The sequence below is a fragment of the Ornithorhynchus anatinus genome, chromosome X1 (assembly GCF_004115215.2).
Source record: "Ornithorhynchus anatinus isolate Pmale09 chromosome X1, mOrnAna1.pri.v4, whole genome shotgun sequence".
NCBI lineage: Eukaryota > Metazoa > Chordata > Mammalia > Monotremata > Ornithorhynchidae > Ornithorhynchus > Ornithorhynchus anatinus.
Window position 1 is genome coordinate 81,834,985 of NC_041749.1, and position 20,785 is coordinate 81,855,769.

General features: G+C 54.2%; 1 protein-coding gene and 1 non-coding gene across 5 annotated transcripts in view; one reads left to right on the plus strand and one right to left on the minus strand.

Annotated features, from left to right (window-relative positions):
• Positions 1–4,990: 4,990 nt before the first annotated feature.
• On the plus strand, positions 4,991–5,128 carry LOC114807045. Its single transcript, XR_003755098.1, has one exon. It is a non-coding gene; the product is annotated as a small nucleolar RNA SNORA7 (small nucleolar RNA).
• A 2,219-nt stretch (positions 5,129–7,347) lies between these two features.
• ESRP2 (epithelial splicing regulatory protein 2) overlaps positions 7,348–20,785 on the minus strand; it is a 21,816-nt gene continuing 8,378 nt past the window's right edge. Inside the window, exons 4-17 of one of the 4 annotated variants that reach the window (XM_029051947.2) lie at positions 17,340–17,453; positions 17,060–17,174; positions 16,546–16,650; positions 16,347–16,407; positions 15,880–15,990; positions 15,447–15,579; positions 15,076–15,118; positions 14,505–14,806; positions 14,005–14,226; positions 13,378–13,576; positions 12,941–13,148; positions 12,095–12,269; positions 9,640–9,763; positions 7,348–8,463 (exon numbers count right to left, since the gene is read on the minus strand). In XM_029051947.2, the coding sequence (XP_028907780.1) occupies positions 9,674–9,763; positions 12,095–12,269; positions 12,941–13,148; positions 13,378–13,576; positions 14,005–14,226; positions 14,505–14,806; positions 15,076–15,118; positions 15,447–15,579; positions 15,880–15,990; positions 16,347–16,407; positions 16,546–16,650; positions 17,060–17,174; positions 17,340–17,453 (1,878 nt within the window). In that variant the 3' untranslated portion in view covers positions 7,348–8,463; positions 9,640–9,673. Of the gene's footprint in view, positions 8,464–9,639; positions 9,764–12,094; positions 12,288–12,940; positions 13,149–13,377; positions 13,577–14,004; positions 14,227–14,504; positions 14,807–15,075; positions 15,119–15,446; positions 15,580–15,879; positions 15,994–16,346; positions 16,408–16,545; positions 16,651–17,059; positions 17,175–17,339; positions 17,454–20,785 lie in introns of all 4 variants that reach the window. The other 3 variants (XM_029051945.2, XM_029051946.2, XM_029051943.2) reach the window with 3 other exon arrangements.

The window sequence follows — 20,785 nt, forward strand, 5'->3', positions numbered from 1 at the left end:
TTCCCTGAAACAGTGATGTCCTAAATCCATTACCTTCTCCTGCTCCGGGGGCTCAACCCCTTCTTCGTTATCCTGGAACAGTGGTGGGCCCAGCTCCTAAGGACAGAATCCACTCCTTTCTTCTTCCTACAGCCCCAGGACAGCCTCCCTTCAGCCCCTACTTAGCCCCTCCCTTCCCCATCCCCTTCTGCCCAAGTGTCCAAGCCCAGGGCCGCTCCTGTAGACATTTAACCTCCCTCATCTGGTGCGTGGCCTAGGAGAATTCGAACCTCTGACCCCCAGGTAAATCTTATTACTTGGGTACCTGATCCAACTGTACTCTTCCCTTCTCCCAGCAAATCCTTGTAGTGTATTGTTAGAAGTGATAAGTGATATTCGCTTTATCTAGACTATGGGAGCCTATCCAATTCAGAGTTGCTATGCACTAAATTTTCTGATGCCTTTTAATACCTTGATGCCTGTAGACCTAGAAATGCTTTCCTATTTAAAAACCACAACAAAAAAAACCCACAAATATATAGCTTTGAATACTATGTAAGCAGTTTTGTATTTGCCTTGTAAAAGCTTCAGTACACGGGTCTTAAATTTTTCGGGGGCGGGAGGGTTGGCTTTTGTGTTATTGTAGATAAAGACTATTCTAATATTGTTTAATTTAATGGCAAAAAGCACACAAACTCCACTGGGCTATGCAAATTCATGTTACTATTGGCATGTGTTGGCATTCACTCATTTTCCCATCCCCACCCTTGGCCACTTTCCATACCGACTTGGACGTTTCAAACCTTTCTGTCAGATGCCTGAAAAGTAATATAGGCCATCTGTCGATTTTTCTGGGGAGCATTGGAAATCAGACCGAAACCTTTAGAACATTTGACCGTGAAATACGGGGAACATAAGTTTCTGAAAGCAAATCAAAAAATGGGCAGTCAGACCTTTCCTTTTAAACTTTTTGTTCTTACAGTAGAACTGCCATCTTTGTAAACCAAAGAGGACAAGAAATCACCAATTTAATTCTGAGATAGAGTCAGTACTTTGAAGCTCTATTTTTGATACTCCTATTGGATGTCATTCCTTGAGGCTTGGAAATGGTTCAACAAATTCGCTTTATATTTAAAAAAAAGATTATAAAAATTAAGAAACTGTTTTAGATTATGTTTACAGAGCTATGTATTGTAATTTCATGTACATTTTGTATTTTAAACATTTTGTAAGTTTTACGATTGCAGTGCTACTTTCAGAACTACAAAGGGAAGAATTTGCATTTTAGGCTCTTGAATCATAGTGCTGAAATAAATGATGAAAAATCTGGTGTCTCTGTATTGAAACCCATATGCTGAGACTGTGGTAATTCACCAGCCTGGTCTTGTTAGAATGGCAAGAGCCGTGGGGCCTGACACGGCCGGAGAGTTAATTATTGGATGCAGAGCTGCCAACTTCCTGGGAGTCAGTGTGTGTACGTGTGTGGGTCGGGGGCGGGGAAGGGAATGAGCGGCACCCGACCCTGACCCTCACAAAAGGCCTGGCCCATGCTCCAGGGGGAGGTAGGGGGCCCTGGGTGGCTCCCAGTTTGGCTAAGCCCACCTTCTGCTGCTGCGACAGCAGCCACCCTGTTCTGCCTATTCTGTTGCTGTTGGTAATGGCAGAAGAAGGTGGCCAGGCCATAGAGGCCCTCTCCTTCCCCCCGTTTTTTCTCTCTGCAACTCGTCCCTTTTACTCCCATTCCCTTTTCTCCTCCCCCTCCCCGACTCTTCCCACCCCGTCTAGTTAGGGGACGAAGCTCCTCTCCCCTTGACCCTTCCCCAAAGCTCAGTGGTAACATTGAGGGCAAGTTGAAGACTCGTCTAACCTCCACTTGGCCCTGGGGGAGTTCAGGAACTTTTCAGTAGACCCCAGGGCTAGCCAAGGGATTTTTAACCATCCCACCCCCACCCCCACCCCCACCCAGCCTCCCATCACACACCCCAGAGGGTTCAGGGGAGGATCTTCAGTCCATTGGACACCGTATCCTCTCAAAACCCCACCTCATCAAAGCACCCTCCCAAATTCACTCCCACATTCCAGTTGGCTCCCTTGGTTGGGTGTGGCTAAAACACAGTCTCTTTTATGAAAGACCCCTCATAACCCAGCCCTGAAACCAAACAGTGAGGGCAAATTGTCGTCCGATGGAAAAAGCCAACTCGGATGCGGATGATCCAGTGGACTGTTGGAGGAGCTGAAAATCCAGACCCCGTCCCCTCTATTAAACTAATCCCCCCGTGTTAGGATCATGCTCCATTTTTACTAGTTTGCCAGCCAACTCTCCAACATCTTATAGGCAGCGGTGGCCAAGTCTCACGAACCGAAGAGCCGCAAAGCCAAACCAGGATATGGTCGAGAGCTGCGGTTCCCCAGAATGGTGAGCGGGCATCCCCGGGAGCAGGTATTTGAGTGGGGAGAGGGGTGGGGATGGGGTGGGGGGAGACAAGAGGCAGCCAGGGCAGCAGTTAGGGGTGGAGCCTGATGCCACACCCCTCTCCAGGCCCCACCCACATGGACGGAGGTACTGCCACCAAAAGAGTTGGAATAGCGGGTCCACTAGCCGGCTGCCAAGAAATAATAACTAATGAAGCGTGTGGGCAAGCCGCCCCACAAGTGGAGGGCCTCAGTTTAGTCACCCCCCGTATTCACTCTATTACCTAGTCCAGCTAAGCACGCTTGACCAAAGCGGGCGGGACATCCTCTGCCAAAGGCGCTGGCGGATACAGCCTCACCGTCAGCCTCACCATCTTTGAAGCCGGTGGTGTGTCTGTCTATTGGAGCTCGCCGAAGGAAGTGACTGAGATGCAAAGTCTAACCCGGTGGGATTGAAAAGCTGATTGCTTCCCCTCCTCCTCCTCCCTTGTCTTTCTTCTTTGCTTTGCCCGGGATGGGATGATGGGGGGGTGGGGGGGGGGAGCGGGCTGGGGGACTGTAGAAGTGGAGGGTGCCAGCTGGGTCACTTAACTGTATTTCTTGAGTAACTCATGGTGGCAGCTTTAGATAAAATCAGATTGGCTTTCATGCAAAAAAAAAAAAAATTCAAAGGAAGGAGCTGTGCAAGCTATTTAGTCATCCTAGTCTCATCTTCCTATTGGAGCTCAGTAGCTTCCCTAATAGCTACCAACATAGCCGTCCCCAGGCAAGCCTGCCATCTCATTTACCACTATGTGTTCCTGGTGATTTGTCAGTGCCCTGCTCCATCTCCCTGGAACCCAACTGCCCCTTTCCTGAGCAAGATATAATGGAAAGGGCAAGCAAGATCATTAGGGAGCCAGGGCATTGTCTAAATGAAGAACATGTGCCTGGGAGCTGGAGGACCTGAGTTCTAATCCTGACTCTGGCACTTAACACATACCACTATCATTATTATTATTACATGCTCACTGCCAAGTACTGTACTAAGCGCTGAGGTAGACACTAGATAATCGGATCCCACATGGGGCTCACGGTCTAAGTAGGAGGGAGAACAGGTATTCAATCTCCATTTGGCTGATGAGGGAACTGAGGCACAGAGAAATTAATTTTTTTATGGTATTTGTTAAGCGGTTACTATGTGCCAGGCATTGTTCTAAGTGCTGGGGTAGATAGAAGATAATCAGGTTGGACACAGTCCCTGTCTCTCTTGGGGCTCACAATCAATCCCCCTTTTACAGATTAGGTAACTGAGGCACCGAGAAATAAAGTGACTTGTCCAGGGTCGCACAGCAGGTACATGGTGGAGGCAGGATTAGAACCCAGGTCCTCTGACTCCCAGGCCCATGCTCCTTCCACTAGGCCATGCTGGCTGGTGGGTCTTGACTAGGTCACTTCACTTCTCCATGTCTCAGTTTCCTCATCTGTATAATGGAGGTTCAATACCTAATAATAATAAGAATAAAAATTGTGGCATTTGTTAAGTGTTTACTATGTGGCAGGCACTGTTCTAAGCGCTGGGCTGGTTACAAGAAAATCAGGTTTGTCAGTCTCTCCCTACCTAGTCTCCCTGTCCCCTTAGACTGTGAGCCGCACATGGGACAGGAACTGTGTTGGATCTGATTCTTCTATCAACCCCAGCTCTTGGTATGGTGTTAGGTGCCTAGTAAGCACTTAAATACCATTATTATTGTTAATAAGCCTAAGCGACCACAGCAAAACGTTGTTGCTGTTCTAGAGCCCCATAGAACTTCAGAAGGTTTCTTTGGTCAGGAACCTTCCCCACTGATGACAGAGCTCCGGCAGGCATGCCCCTAGAACGGGGTGACAAAATCTCATGAACAGAAGCCTCATCATAAACCAAAAATGTGATTTGGCCCAGAGCTGTAGATCCGCCGAAGTTTCCTTTACTGGAATAGTGAGCAAACGTTGAAGGGGAACAGTGGTAAACAGGCATCCCCAGGTCAGGGGTTGGGAGTGGGTCGGGCACAGCCCCCTTTCTCGGCCTGGGCCCACGCGGGCAGTTGCCTTGTCACCGCTGCCGCCAATCAGATTAGACCAAAGAGCCCGGGGAAGTTCGGGGCCGAGTTGAGTCAGCGGCTTCGGTCAGATTCCCCTACTTTTTGGCCAAATCCAGAGCGCAGGGTGGAGGCGGAGGGGCCCAGGGTGTTCAGAACCGGGCTAGTGTTCTGCTTGGGGGGCGGGGGGGTGCAGTAATTAATTAATTGTGCTCTTTTATTGTCCAAATATTGGCATTTCCAAACTAGGCCTGCCCATGCCAGCTCCACCTCCTCCCGCTCCCTGCAGAGACATCCGGTGCAGGTACGTGACCAGTCCGTGGAAGAGTGGCATCGACAGGTAGTGTTTCCACTAGGCCAGGGGTAGTCAATAATGGGTCACTGTTACTATTACTTGTGGTATCTGTTAAGCGCTTACTACGTACCAGGCGTTGTACTAAGCGCTGAGGTAGTTACAAGGTAATCAGGTTGGACACGATCCATGACCCACATGAGGCTCACAATCTTAATCCCCATTTTACAGATGAGGTAACTGAGGCACAACCCTCTCAGGACCGCACCTGGAGAGTTTCCAGTACTCTACCAGTCTCGGCTACGGGAGGGAGAGTCGAGCAGAGGCCTACCCATTCCATTCCTAGCTTGAGCAGTGGCTAGCGAGTGGAAGGCAACCTGCTACAAGTCAAAACTCACCTGGGCTGGGCAGCAGGGGGACAGGAGAGAGTCAAGGGGGGAGAATGGTAAACCACTTCTGTATTTTTACCAAGAAAACTCTATGGATATACTACCAGAATGATTGCAGATGGAGGTGGGGCATTCAGGGAGGGAGTGTCCATGGAATCGCTATGGGTCGGAAACCACTCGACAGCATAAGACAAGACAACCGAGGCACAGAAGTTAAGTGCCTTACCCAAGGTCACACAGCAGACACGTGGCGGAGCCAGGATTACAACCCAGGTCCTTCTGACTCCCAGACCCGTGCTCTATCCACTAGGCCACGCTGCGTCTCACGTGACCAGAACTCCAAACATATGCAGGCCACATGAATTTTTTTGTGGTAACAATCAAGAGATAGAGCCTGATAGCTACTCAAAAAGACGGCTTTTTAGTGATCATTAAAAAGTTTACCATGTGGTTTAATCAACTCAGTGCTGGCTAAAGCAGACAGTTCCAAGCCTGGTGCTAGCCGTTGGTGGATGCCAATCAAGTCAGTGCCAATACTGGGATTCCAGAGAGCACTCTTCTCCGGCACTCTGGGGTGGATTCATTCAGGGCCCAGCTCCATTCTGACTCCAGGTTCCTATCACTCACGTTGCCGCTCATCTTCAACTTCAGCAGTTTCCGGGAAAGGAGACGGTCCGTTCAGAGAATCAGGTGGACCCAAACATGCCCCAGAGTTGGGCCACGTAACCAGAAATTGCAGGAGAGGTCTGAGATTCGTGTACTCGTCTCCAAAATTCCAGGGGAAACTGAGGTGCTCCAGTAGGAGAGGCGCTTGATAATCCTGAGGCTTGCACACCAATAAATCGTATTTATTGAGCACTTACTGTGTGCAGAGCACTGTACTAAGCGCTTGGGAGAGGACAGCGTAACAGAGGGTTGGTGGTAGACGCGTTCCCTGCCCGCAACGAGCTTACAGTCTCCACCCGAAGGCAGGCACAGAAACTTAAAGCATGATTTGTTCTGTGACTCTCTCCTGAGACTGGGGCCGTTTCCAGACAGTAACAGCTAGACCCATCTTTGGAATCTGCGATTCCATCGATCTCAGGGTGGAATGGGCGGCAAGGAACTTGGGGTGGGCTAAGTGTGGGGCTGTGCGGGCCGATTCCACGGACTAGAAACCCAAGGCTAGTAACTCGACACCCGCCTTCCTTAGGCCGGCTCAGTGACCTCACATCTGTGGTAACATCTTCCTTCCCCCTTCTGCTCCCCAAGCATTTCCTCTCCCTGGACTGAACCTCAGGGAAAGCACAAATCTACTCCCCTGCCACGTGGGCCGGGAGCGACACCTGCTGTCAGAATATGACCTTGAAGCAGAACAGAGACCCCGTCACTCCTCAAAATCCCATTCCCAGCAGCCGGGACTAGGGACTGTGGACGGGAAGGCCTTTGTCGCTGAGCTGCCCCCATCTTCTCCACCCGGCGTTCCCCCAACTCACCCCCAGCCTTGGCTGCTGAGCTGCAATGTGCTCAGAGAGCTCGAAGGGCCCTACCAGTGCTGGAAAACAATAATAATAATTGTGGTATTTGTTAAGCGTTTACTTTGTGCCAGGCACTGTATGCTGTGCTACTAATATAAACACTTTTAAATGCACAGCCTTCCCTGCCCTCCCCCGCCCCCCCCCAACAAAAATTGTTGCTCTAGAACAGACAAAATCTAGTGGAAATACACTACTGAACCTGATCTAAAGGGTTGAGCGCCAAACTGGACCACAGAATAGGTGCGTAACGAGGGTGGAAGGGAAGGGAGGGTTGTGGGGCGTTTCCCCTATCTCCTATCTGTAATCTATTTTAATGTCCGCCTCCCCCTGCAGGCTGAAAACTCCTTGTAGGCAGGGAACTCGTTCATTCATTTATTCAATCAGTTGTATTTATTGGGCCCTTACTGTGTGCAGAGCACTGTACTAAGCGCTTGGGAGAATACAATATAACAATAAACAGCCACATTTACTGCCCACAACAAGCTTAAAGTGTAATACGTCTACCAACTCTGCTGTACCATCCTCTCCCAATCCCTTAGTACAGTTCCCCACCTGCAGCTGGCACTCAAAAAACACCAATGACTGATTTTGGGGTGGGGGGATTGGCCGGAGCACTTCGTAAGTGAAGGTGGGGAGAGCAGCAATGCACCCGTGTGGCCGATGAGACGTGGAACCGTCCAAAGAAAGACAGGACCAAGGGATTGGCAGGGAGTTTCCACATTTATTCAGTCCCGTGCCTGGGACCCCGTATTGGCAACCCACCTCTGATTTGGGACTTGGAGGGCAGAGCCCTCCACCCCTTCCCCAGGCAGGGGGATGGGGTGGAAAGAGTAGGATCTCTTTAAGGAAGAGGGAGAGAAGAAAGAGGAGGGTGAGAAGAGGAGACATCCCATTGGTGAGTAAAACACACACACGCAGTCACACAGACATTGCCTGGTGAGCAAAAGACACACACACACACGAGTCACACAGACACTGCCCACACATGGGCTTGGTGAGGTTGGGTCTGCTACAGTGGCTCTAAATGTACAAATGTAAAATCAACAAACATCCTCCATCCTCTCTCCCTCCACTCTCCCCCTGGCTGGAGCACGTGGCTTAAATAAAAAAAATATATATAACTTAATGAGATGCTCCAGCATGATAGGAGGGGAGAACAGCGGGAAGGGAGTCAGGAATGAGGTGGGTTTTCCCATTGGCAATATAAAGAGGGATCGGCCAGGGGCGGGGAGAGGCGGGAGATTAGAGAACTATGTCTTTTGCGGTGGCCAGGTGGCTAAATCTCTGACCCACTTGGAGCAGGGTAGCAAAAGTTAAAAACAAAAAAACAAACCACAAGATAGGAGTCGAGGGGGGCCTGCAGCCCCAGAAGCCTGCATTATCTGCGCAAGCGTGCGCACACACGAACACACACACACACAGAGACAGTGTCTCCCCAGCAGACACAAAACATCCTATCCCATGTAATGAGAGGAAGAAAATGAAATGCAGGGTTTGGGGACCCCACAATATTCCAAAACTTCATTTTCTCCTCCCCCACACGCTTACTTTGGAGCAAAGGGGAAGAGTGAGGAGTTATGAGAAAAATTTGGAGGTGGGGGTTTAGGGCGGAGGCCCACATCTGGCCCACTGACCTCCTCCCTCACCCCTTCCATGGTCACACTGGGGAAGAGATGGATATGGCAGCTGCCCAGAGGCTGCCCCTGCTGCTCAGAAACTGCCCGCTGTGCCAGGTCCAGGCTGGGGAAGGTGACCAGAGTTGCCCCACTTGGCTGTCCGCTCAGAGCATAAAAGACAAGGATGGTATCTGCAGGGAGCTGGAGGGAGAGAGAGACAGACAAGGCAAGATAAGGGAAGGGTGGGGAGATGGGAGAACCAAGAGGAAGGAAAATGGAAACTGGGTGTAACGGGAGGAAGACCGTGTAGTTGTTGGAATACTAGGGACAAAACCCAGAATGCTGCACCCTCCAGGACCCACCAGCTTCTCCTTTCCAGTCCAAGGATGCATTGTGAGAAGGGGAGAGGAGTAGTTAGCCCCTGAAGAAGAATAATTGTATTTAAGCGCTTACTATGTGCCAAGCACTGAACTAAGCACTCGGGTAGATATGAAATAATCAGGTCCCACATGGAGCTCATAGAATCAGGAGGAGGAAGAACAGGTACTGAATCCCCATTTTGCAGATGAAGGAACTGAAGCCCAGAGAAGGGAAGTGCCCAAGGTCACACAGCAGGTACGTGGCAGAGCCAGGATGACAACCCAGGTCCTCTGACTCCCCGGCCCGTGCTCCTTCTACCAGGCCACACTGGCAGAGCTGGGGGGGGCAGTTCTGAACTGAAGACCACCCCCACCCAGGGGGGGTATCCAGCATGCCCAAGGGGTATCCAGTACAGAGGTAACACCACCTCCTAGGTTTGGCACTGGGTGGCCCGTAGCAGTGTCCAAAGTTACACCAAGGAAGCTGCCGCCTCCACGATTTTTACATTCTGTTTGCTCACATACTCTGTAGACTGCGTTTGCCCACTAAAGCCAGAGGGTAAGAATAGGGGAGCGGCCAAAGAGGAGCTCTGAAAGAATCCAAACAGCAGATCCCCTTGGAGCAGGAATAGCACGGTAGAGCAGATCTGGTGACACGGAGCAAAACTTGGCCAGAGGAGAGGGCCGGGGGGAGGTTCTGACCTCTCGGTCGGCCCCCTCCCCAAAACCTGGCTCAGCCACAGGAAATGGAAGGAGCCAAGGGTTGGGGAAGTTAAAAGACTTTGAGAGAGGTGTGGAAAGGGTGTGAAGTGCCACAGAAAGCCCTTGAGAACCTAAATCCCCTGTGCCAAGCCACAGATTCCTCCCAAATCACACCCCCTGCTCCCCCCCCCCACTGGTTGATTGGCATAGGAAACAGCTGGTAGGTTAATGTCGTGCCTGGCAGGAGGAGGGGAGAAAGCTAGGGTCCCCAGCTCCTTTGACCCCTCTGACACCCCCTTCCCCTGTCCTGGCTTACCTTGTCAGGGGTCCCTTCTCTCTTTCTCACCCAGTCACAGGCACACCCACTCTTTTGGCGCCTGCAGCACACTCCGGGTGTGATCGCTCACAGGAATCAAACCGGTGTAGTCGTCAGTGGCATACTACAGTGTAAGGACAACAAGAGTCAGTAAGCCCGTGGAGGAGCCAAGGAACAGTCACAGCTCCAACACCATACTCTGGATTTCTCCCAGAGGGAGAGAAATGAGAGGCAGAGATTCAGAGACAGGCCAGGAGGGGCAACACAAACCTCAGGGGGCGGTTTGGGCAGCTGGGTGTGGCCCTAGCAGTCAGCTGAGTCAGCCAAAGTACCCAAGGAGGGAAAGGGCAGAGAAGATAATGTGGGTTAGGAGGGCCACGCAGACTTTTCTGCCCCAGACTGAGTGGAGCCTAATGAAGGTGAGAGAGAGAGAAAATGTGTGGCACAAAGAATCAAAATCCCAGTGTCATGGGCTAGGCAGGGTCCCGGGCCTCTCTACTCAACCTACTCTCCCAAGAAAGAGGAAGCAAGAGCTTAGGGGCCCAACTTTTCATTATGAATGTGACGGGGTTGGGGGAGCGGGGTGAAAAGAGGTCAGACGTTTAAGAGGGGGTGGGTGTGGACAGAGAGGGGACAAGCTTCAAAGACCTGAGAGGCAAGAAAGCCACCATTTTGGGTCAGTTTAGCCCTGTCGGAAAACACTCAGGTCTCATCAGAGATTTGGAATGAGCGAGTCTGGGAGTCAGGCTCAAATAGCCAAGGGGGCCATCACCCTACCACGGAGCGAGCACCTACGAGCAAGAGAGACCAGGTGAAGGTCAGAAAGGGAGGGGCAAGATGCAGGATGGCACCTAGGGGCGTTGCTTTCCCACCTTCCTTCAGAAAGACTCGGGCCAACCGAAGTTGGGGTGATGGGAGGGGAAGATGGGGGAGGGGGACCGGGCAGTTAAATCCCAGGGAGTTTACACCCTCCCAGTGATTCAGGGTAAGCCCGATGGGTTCAGGTTGGGAGCGGGCTGACCTGGAGCTCCCACTGAAAGGAAGAAAGGGAGCGGTCCTTGGACCTATAGAAGAATTCAAACCAGCCACATACAACCCAGGCTGTTTAGGGGGTGGGGGGTGGGGGGAGGGGAAAGACACCAGTTGGCTCCCCACAGGACCCAGATCACAGTTCCATAGGCCGGTGGCTCTCCTATCTGTAGCCTAGGCTCCTCCCATTCCCACCCCCTCCCTCAGATAGGGCCAGAAATACCCCACTTTCCCCACAGTCCTTGAATCCAGGGTTTCTTGAAATAGTCAACCCCAAGGGACCCCAGGCTAGTTCTGACCAGAAGTAGATGGATTGGGGTGAATCCCCCCAGTTGCTAGGAGAGAAACAGTAAGCATAAGCTCCTTGTGGACAGGGAACATGCCTACCAACTCTGTTATAGTGTACTCTCCCAAGCACTTCACAAACTGCTCTGCACACAGTAAGCGCTCAATAAATACCATTGATTGACTGATCATCACAATGGCCTATTTCTGGTTCCCAGTCAAAGAGGAGAACAAGAGCAGGGGGTGACCCAGACGACAGTGAGCAGAATAGTCAGCTGAACAGCTGTCCCATCCTGGATCCGGCTTCCTTGAGGAGGGGGAGACCCATTGCTCCAGGGGGCTGAGGAGGCTGATGGTATCTATCACCACTGGCAGCAGAAATGGCTCACTCGAGCAGGCCGAGCCACCTAGACTGGAAGACCATTCCCCAAGAACAGAAACCCTCCACTCTGGCCAAATGCCGCCCAAGCGGAAGGGGAGGAAGCCAGAGATCTAAGCGGCACTCAGTCACCCATTTCCTTCCTTCAGCGCCGGGGCAGGTTGCAGGTGACCCCTCGAGCTTGGTTCAGGACCGATATAGCCCGAGGTCCCCCAGGGAATCTGCTCCCATGGACAGTGGACCCCAGGGGACTGGACCAGCCCCAGAAGAGACTCTGGGGGAGGAAGAAAGGAGAGCAGCAGCCACAATCTTAAAGGGAAAAACAAAAACAAAATCAATGGCTCACTGCAGTGGAGTGAGGCCCCCAAATTTCTCTATCCACCCTCACCTCATCGCACCTTGCCCAAAAGGGACCAGGCAAGGATAGGGATGAGGATGGTGGAAGGCCAGACTGAAGGTGGTCTCAGCCCTGGGTCCAAACCCTAGTCTCCCCCCTCCCAACACAAACACACACACACACACAAACATTCTGCTTCCCTTCTTCCCCAGATCTGTGCTCAGCCCACATCTATCCCACTGCCCCAATCTGTCCCCGAATCCATCCATGCCAAGACGTCTCTACCTCCCCCACAAGGTCCCCTTCAGCCACAAGGTCAGACAACGGGTATCCCAAGGTACGGGGCAGATTTCTCACCCAGTAGCCCTAAAAGAAGCTGAGGACAAAGGATAGGAGTCAGGGGTTTGGAGGAGGAAGTCTCTCACCTGATATCCCTGGAAGAAGCTGAGGATGTCCTTGATGCCTGCGCTATATGGCAGTCCCTGCATCCGTACCAGGGCCCCGGCCGGAGACAGCACTGAGGTGGAGGGGGCTGAGGCTGCAGCAACAGCTGCTGGGGGGGCTGCCAGGTAGCCCACCGTGGTGGGGGAGACAGGAGGACTGAGGAAAAAGGGGGATCTGATGGATACAGGGAACCAAGGAAGGAGTGCATCAGTGGGGGAGGGACGGGGAGCTGGAAGCAGGCAGTCCCACCAGATGAACCAACCGCAGCCTAACCCAATCGCTCCGACCGCTACCCCTAAAACCGATTCCCTCACGCAGGTTCTCGGTCTTCGTGACTGGACCGAGGTTCATCTGTCATTTACGACGGAAGACGACATCAAACCCACTGGAGTGGAGCACAGGACGGGGGACAGGACTCCAGGGTTTCCACCCCAACCGGGAAGTTGGGGTGGAGCAACCAACAGAAACCATCTGGATCCTCAAACCACAGGTCAGGGTTTGGGGCTAGGGCAGGTGAGGGTAGGACCGAGGATCCTCGGAAGGGAACATTCTGCCTGGCTGTAATCACCCCTCATGCCCTCCATCTCCAGTTCCCTCCCTCCCTTCCTCCCCAGATTCATCTGGGGGAGTAACCTGAGAAGGTCAGGACACCCCCCCTCCTCTCCTCCACCCCCATCCCAATCCTTCTATTCCCCTCCCTCCCATCCTCCCCAGATTCATCTGGGGGAGTAACCTGAGAAGGTCAGGACACTCCCCCGCCTTCCTCCACCCCCGCCCCAATCCTTCTACTCCCCTCCCTGGGTGCCCTGGCTGCTCCCTCACTCTACCTGGGGTAGTAGGCTGTGTAGTTCATGTAGAGCTGAGTGGCCTGGGCTGGGTAATAGGCAACAGAGGTGGGGGCAGTGGCAGGGGCCTGGGGGGTTCGGGCCGTGGGGAGCAGGGCCGGCGAAGGGTACAGCGCAGCAGCAGCAGCAGCCTCTGCTGGAATCATGGCTGTGGCAGTTTGGAAAGTAGCATAGGTGGGAGGGGACAGACCTGGAAAGAGGGGAGATAGAAACGAAACGCTCGTCTCCCTCCAACCCACGGGCTGATGGGCCACCTACGGCACCACGCAGCCAAAGCTCCTCTGGACTCCAACCCTCCCTGTCTCCGGCTCCCAGCCTGGGGTTCCCCCAGGGGTCCACAGCACTAACTGGGCTGGTGGGAGGGAGAGAGAGGAAGAGGGGGAGAGGAAGGGAGGGGTGGGCCCAGGCCCATCACTTACACGGCAGCTTGCAGGGTGGCGGGGAGAGGCCGCTGCGGTTCAGAGAACCTCCCATGAGCACGAGACTCATCTCGTCCCCGGAGCAGGGGAACACCTCCACGTAGCGCTCCTTCATCATCTTCTTGTGGCAGCGCTGGGCCGCCACCTGTGCCCGCTCTGCAGACTTCATCTGGATAAAGGCGTCGCCCGACGGCCGGCCCTGCGGACACAAGGGATGAGAAGGAGAGGGGGAGTCACGGGACGAGAGGCAGGAGGTCAGGGCTCAGCCTGTCCCCTAAGCAGGCACTCTCATTTCTTCCAGATTTCTGGACTTGGGGAATCTGAGGAGCCGGCACAATCTGAAAGCCCGCAAGCTCGGAAACGAGGCCCTAGCCAAGCCTGTACCCAGCCTGACCCGCAGCTGGACGGCACGAGCCCCGTGCGTCATCATCTGGGGAGGAGGCCCAAAATGGGGGAGGGGAGGTAGGACTCCCTGTCTTGCCCAATGTCTCCCTTGGTCTGGCCTAAGGCCCGTGGGCCAGGTCGATCGAGATGCCCCCCAGTGCCCTGCCCCGCCCCCTCCCCGACCATCACGAGGGACTGGATCTGAGACAGGGGGTGGGGAGGGTGAGGAGGGCAGTCCCTCACCTGCTGGTTGAGCACCATATGGACACCGTGGGGCCGGATGTCAGCCGTGGCTTCACCCATGAAGTCCAGGACGTCATCGATGCCGGCCGTGTAGGGCAGCCCTCGCAGCCGCACGCAGTCCCGCACGCAGCTTCCCGCCAACGCGTACGGCGGGGGCAGCACGGGCAGCAGCGGGGGCGGCAGCGTCGGGATCAGCGGCGCCGAAAGGTACCGGTTCAGAACCTGCCGGAGAGGAAGAACGGCCCGGGCCAGGCCGGGCCAGGCAGAGTGAGGCAGGCCAGGGAGGGCCTCCGTCTCTGCCGGTCTCTGCCGCGAGCCGCCGGCCCGGTCCCCCTTGACCCTGATCGCCTGCTGCACCCCAGTGGGGGTGGAACTCCGGGAGGCATAGCAGCAGCATCACACATGGCGCCTCAGCCACCGTGCTCCGGCCAGCAGGGGACGGGGGCGGACGGCCAGGCTCTCTGCCGGCAGGGGGCAGAGGGAGGGTAGGTGGGCATTACCTGCTGCACCTCGGCAGCGGTGCTGCGGAAGAGCTCGATGTATCGTTTGCCTAGGATGCCCTTGTGTCTCCGCAACGCGCTCTGGGCCGCGTCCTCACAGGCAAAGAGGGCAAAGGCATCGCCCGTGGGCCGCCCGTCCGGGTACCGGACAAAGAGCAGACCCTCAGGGCCACCTGTCACCGGGCACTCGGGCCCCAGGAAGCCCAGCACATCGTCTGGTGTGGCCGAGAACGGCAGCCCCCGCAAGCGAATGATCACCTGGTTCTCCCGGGATAGGAACTGGGCCACCTCATTTGATGTGCCTAGGGAGGGGAAAGTATGAAAGGGAAGACGGGCATCAGGGGCCCAGAGAAAGGAGAGGGCGGGGGAAGGGGCGGAGGGGGAGGGAGGGGGGGAAACGGAGAGATAACAGGCTGCGGGGTAACTCAGCTTTAACCCTACTCTATCCCTAGCCCCTCCTTGGCATCACCCGATCCCCTGGAGTCCACGTTTCCCCCATAGCTGGGCTGTTCCTGACCAGCAAGACTGGAGGACTGCGGTGCTTTTCCCACCGCTCAAAACACTCACTCACCCCCCGCGATCTTCAGGAATTCATCCCCTGTTGCCTTGTAGACCTGTAAAGTCAGACAGCAGCGATGCACGGGGTGGGGGTGGAAGGAGGTTTCCGGCTCCCACTGGTCCCCGCTCCCCTAGTTTCCCCCAGCCCAACCCCTGCGACTCCTACTGTCGCAGTGTCGAAAGTGCTACTGAGTGAGTCAGCGGGGCGGGGAGGGGGAGAGGACAGAGACCAGGTGGATGAGGGATGGTAGAGGGAGGCGGCGCATGATATCAAGTTGGCAGTGCCACTCTTTCCCGGCCAGTCCTCGTACCCAATGCTTCCTCCCTTCTCCCCTCCCACCCTCTCCTCCCCACCCCCACCACCACCAGGCATCTTTTCCCCACCTCAATGTAGCGGCTTCCCATGTGGTGCTTGTGCCTCTCCAGGGCCAAGTCTCTGTGGTCGGAGTTGACAAAGCGAACAAGGGCCTCTCCATTCCGGCGGCCCTGGGCATTCAGACACAGTGCCACGCCTCCCCTGACACCACAGAGATCCAATTACTTCAGACACGGGCACCACCCAATGCCGTCTTCATCTGCCTGACTCCCGAGAGACCCAGGAACAGGAAGAAGAGACAGCCCCCAACCCCAGCCAAGTGACACAAAGATCCAGGCAGACACCTGGCACTGGGACCCAGGCACGAGAACTCTCAGGCCTCTGGCGGCGTAGGTACTAGAGCAACGGGATGAGGGGCGGGAGGTCGGGCCTGCCTCTCCCCGCCCCCCGGCCCTCTCCCACCACTCCAACCCTCACCTCTCCCCTGCCCCCATCACTCACTTGGCAATGTTGAGCCCCTTGAAGAAACGTGCAATGTCTTGGTCAGATGACTGCCAAGGCAACCCCCTTGCCCGGATCACAGTCTCACTGTCCACTGACTCAGACTTACTGCTGCTTGGGAAGGGAAGGAGTGGGGGATATCAGTCTCACGAGGCCACCCTTTCCTCTAGGATCCTCAATGGATACGGAGGCTTTCCACTCCTGCAGGCTCCCCATTACCCACCTGGGCTACCCCTCCTCCCCCCTTCCCCAACCCAGCCCTCCCACTCCCCCCAGTGAGCCCTGCCTCTCTTCTGCCATCCTCTTGGACCGGTCCATGAGAGTCAGACAGACTTGCCCAGATCCAGCAACTGCTTAGCATGGGCAGATGGGTGGACAAACACGACAGGACACCTCCTACCTACCTGCCTTCTGTGGCCTTTCCCCTTCCCCCACCAGCCCCCGGGGGGAACACAGCAAAATCTCACCAAGGGCCAGTCTCATATTTGTAGTTCACCGTCTCGGGCTCAGTAAATCCATCATCGGTGCCTATGTGAGATGGGATGGCAGGGACGGGGCAGAGAGGAAGGTTACAGAGGTGTGAAGATGAGTCATGGGGAGAGGGTCGAGTGATCTTCCAAACGCTGGGAGATGAAGCCCCGTCCCCGCTCCCTCCCCACCATTCACCATGGTCCTTGGAGCGCAGGCTGTGGAAAACTGCCAGCATCGTCCTCACATCCCACACCCCAAAGTCATCTTCTGCTGCGTCCGAGTCAGCCCCCAGGCTCAGGTCTGGTAGGGGTTGGTGAAGGAAGAGTCCCTCCAGAAGTATGACTGGGGTGATGAAGTGATGGAGGGAGGGGGAGATGGAGCAGTGGGAGCAATTCCAGAGACTGAGAGGTGGGGGTAGGATGGCTCTGAAGGGACAGAGCATGGGCTCAAAGACCGGTAGACACAGAACTAAGCTGGGGGGCAGGTGAGGGGCGAAGATAACTCCCTTTTTTGGAAATTTCAGCTCTGCCCAAAACTCAGTGGGTCACTCAGAACTCAGTTTCCCCATCAAAGTGCCAGAGAAACTCTCCCGACCAAGCTAGCTTCGCTGTCCCGATAAACTACAGAGACCACAAGGGGGGTGAGAACCCTTAAGCTGAGGACAATCACCCCTGCCCCTGCCAACCCCCCGAGGGTTCACCGAGGATACGATCAGCCATGGAGTGAAGGGTAAGACTGTGAGGGGGGCCAGCTTCTGGGTGCTGGGTGTGAAACTCCTTGCGCAGGTCATAGAAAGAGAAGAAGTCATCGGAGAGGACCAGGTTCTGCAGGGAGCGAGAAGGGGACAGGTCCTTGAGCAAAGAGTCTCCTTCATGCTCCCACTAAGGCTGGGCACCAGCCCCAACCATCCCTCCCCACCTGCCCCTTGCCCCTCAGGGCCCAGGCTCCCCTCCCCCACCCCACCCCCGCCCCCAGTTCCCAGGGCCTACCTTCTTGGAGGCTTCTGGGTGCAGGGCTTGCCGGATAAGCAACGGGCCATCGGTGCAAAGGGTGTAGCAGCTCCGTCCCAAAAGCTTCAAGTCACTGGCCACTAGCTGGTTGAACTGCAGGAGGGGAGAGGGAGGACATGCTGGGCTCAGGACATCGTGGAGGGGGAGAGCAGTGGGGAGCAGAGATAAGGCCAGCTGGGCCGGATGACATCCTGATGAACTTTCCGCGGCGGCACCTTGCCCGAGCAAGGGTCAGAGGGACGAGCAAGCGAGGGTCAGAGGGACCCTCTGTCACCCTCTGTTGTCAGCAGGGCCCAATTACTGATTCATGTCATTTGTCCCCTTGCCTGGGGCCAAGGACTGACCATTAAAGGAGTCCCTGCTGTGTGGTCAAATGTCCTGGTTCCAGGGCAGGGTAGGGCAGAGACGGTTCAGAGCCAAGGTTTGCCCCAGCCTCCCTTGGCCTCTTCGGATCACCTCTCTCCAGGAGAAAGCTGGGCCCGTGGCGTCCTCATCCCTGCCCAGGCTTTGTTCCAACCTAGTCTAGGATTTGCTTCTAATTTGCTCTGCCCCATGATGGAAGGACAGGACTTCAGGATTTAAGGAGAGGAGCAGGAACAGCTTATGCAATGGTACACTAATGGGGGCAGGTTGCCTTGGCTGGAACAGAGTACGTGAGTTGTGATGGAATGTGAGATGAGAGCACTTAGGTAATAACAATAATAATAATAACAATAATAATAGTATGTATTAAATGGTTACTATGTACCAAGCACAGGGGTAGATACAATACAGTCAGATCAGACTGGGGGAGATACAGGATAATCAGGTCCCACATGGGGTGCACATCTAAGTAAGAGAGAGAACAGGGACTGAATCCCCATTTTGCAGATGAGGGAACTGAGGCACAGAGAAGTGAAGTGACTTAGCCAAGGTCACGCAGCAGACAAGTGACGGAACCGGGACTAGATTCCAGGTCCTCTGACTCCCAGGCCCAGGCTCTTTCCACTAGGCCACCTGCTAGGAGAGAAGGCTTAGGGTGGAGGGTGGTGCACAGTCTGAAGTTTAGATTTGGAAGTGCCAACAGAATTCCTGGAGGGGTCTGAGGAGGAGAACGACGGGATCAGATAGATATCTGCTGAAAAGGAAGAGCAAAGGCAGCACCAGCCCTGCCTAAGACGCTATACACATGACCAGACACGATGGCGTCAGTAGGGAGATCCTGGCCTAGGCAGCATGAGCACCTCCCATTCCCCACACCTGCCTCTGGAGTGGGAGGATGGAAAAGGGGAAAAAACCAAAACAAATGAAAGTCAAATTCCAATTTTCCACAACAAGCCTCCCCCGCCCCATTGACACCAGCACCAGGAGGTTGCCCCAGCCCTCTTTTTTAAAAAAATGGTATTTTGATAGTAAGTACTGGGGTAGATACAGGGTAATCAGGTTGGACACAGTCCATGTCCGACATGGGGCTCACAGTCTTAATCCCCATTTTACAGATGAGGTAACTAAGGCACAGAGAAGTGAAGTGAGTTGCCCAAGGTTACACAGCAGACAAGTGGCGGAGCCGGGATTAGAGCCCAGATCCTTCTGCCTCCGAGGCCCAGGAGAAGCAGCGTGGCTCAGTGGAAAGAGCACGGGCTTGGGAGTCAGAGGTCGTGGGTTCTAATCCCAGCTCTGCCACTTGCCAGCTGTGTGACCTTAGGCAAGCCACTTGACTTCTCTGTGCCTTAGTTACTTCATCTGTAAAATGGGGATTAAGACTGTGAGCCCCACCTGGGACAGACTAATTACCTTGTATCCTCCCCCAGCACTTAGAACGCTGCTTGGCACATAGTAAGTGCTTAACAAATACCAACATTTTATTTTTATTTTTTTATCCATGAGGCCACAATGCTTCTCAACTGCTCAGTTGCCACTGGCTACCAGCTGCTCACTCATGTCCATTGCCAATGAGCTCAAGTGGCATCAACACTGGTAGCCAACTACACAGTGGCTACCTGGGTTCTAATCCCTGCTCTGCCAATTACCTGCTGTGTGACCTTGGGGAAGTCACTTAACTTCTCTGTGCCTAGTTCCCTCATCTGCATAATAGGGAGTAAATACATTCTTCTTCCTCCTCCTTGACCGTGAGCCCTATATGGGATCTGATTATCTTGTATCTATCCCCGTGCTTAGTACTTGGCACATAGTAAGCGCTTAACAAATACCACAGTTATTATCATTATTATTATTCACCCAGCCCTCCGGCCTGGGCGAATGCCTAGGGTGGGGCACCAGTGGAGGGCGGTAGTCAAGTCCCCTCCCTCCCTCCTCTTCACACTCTGTCCCCCTTTGCTCCCTCCACCCCCATAAAATGTCATCCCCCACCCCATAAAGTGATCAGATTTCTGGTAAACTTAACCTTCCTTTCCCTCACGGGCCTGAGTTTCCCAAGGCCGCCTGAGGGAGAGGAGGCAGGTGAAGACATGAATCCTGGAACCCTCTGTTCCTCTTAAGCCCCAAGGCCCTTCCCTGTGTCCCTCCTGCCCCAGCCCAAAGAGTTTCATCCTGACCCACAGAGTGGGTCTTTCAAGGTCCGATAGTTTCTGCTGTTGCTTTTATCCAGAGTGTGCCGGGGAGGGGAAAATGGTGACAAACAGAAGAGAACTCGTGGGGTCTGAAAGGTGCCTCAATTGAAAAGTGCTTAAAGCACTTAGGAACTCACCCCAACCCCACTGGATTTATGTTCATTTCCCTATACCCCGTTGCTTCTCCACACCCACCCCCCAACCCGTAATGTAATTCATTTCAATATCTGTCTCCCTGATTAGGCTGTAAACTCCTTGAGGGCAGGGATCTTGTTTACTGCATTTTCCCTAGAGCCTAGTAGAGTGCTCTGAAAGCAGTAAGTGCTTAAATCCCACTGATTGATCAATTTCTCCAAATGTGTGTTGTACTTAGAAAAGAGGCAGACAAGTCTGGAGAGAAACCACAGAACTGTGAGACCCCTGGCCCCCAACACACACACACACACTCACTCCCCCCCACCCCCCACCCCCTTCCCCAGAAAAAGAACACATCTTCGTCAAATGAAGGCCATGCCAATAGCTCCCATATGCTCACTCATATCCATGTCCACTCCTCTGATGGCCAAGGCCAGCAACTGGAATCACCAATTGGCCTCTTTCCTTGGCTTCCTCCCCCTTAGACTGTGAGCCTCCTGTGAGGCAGGGACTGTGTCCGACACGATTACCTTATATAGACCTCTGTGCTTAGCACAGTGCTTGGCACCCAGTAACTGCTTCAGAAATACCACAAAGTTAAATCCTCATGACCCTCTCCCCCAAGGGGTTGAGTTCAGCCTCCTGCTGCTTTGCCATCTGCTTGCCTAGCCCTTCTGCCTGGACTGGGCCTGGCTGCAAGAGATGGTAGGGAAGAGACTCTGTTTGGCAGGGTGGGTGAGC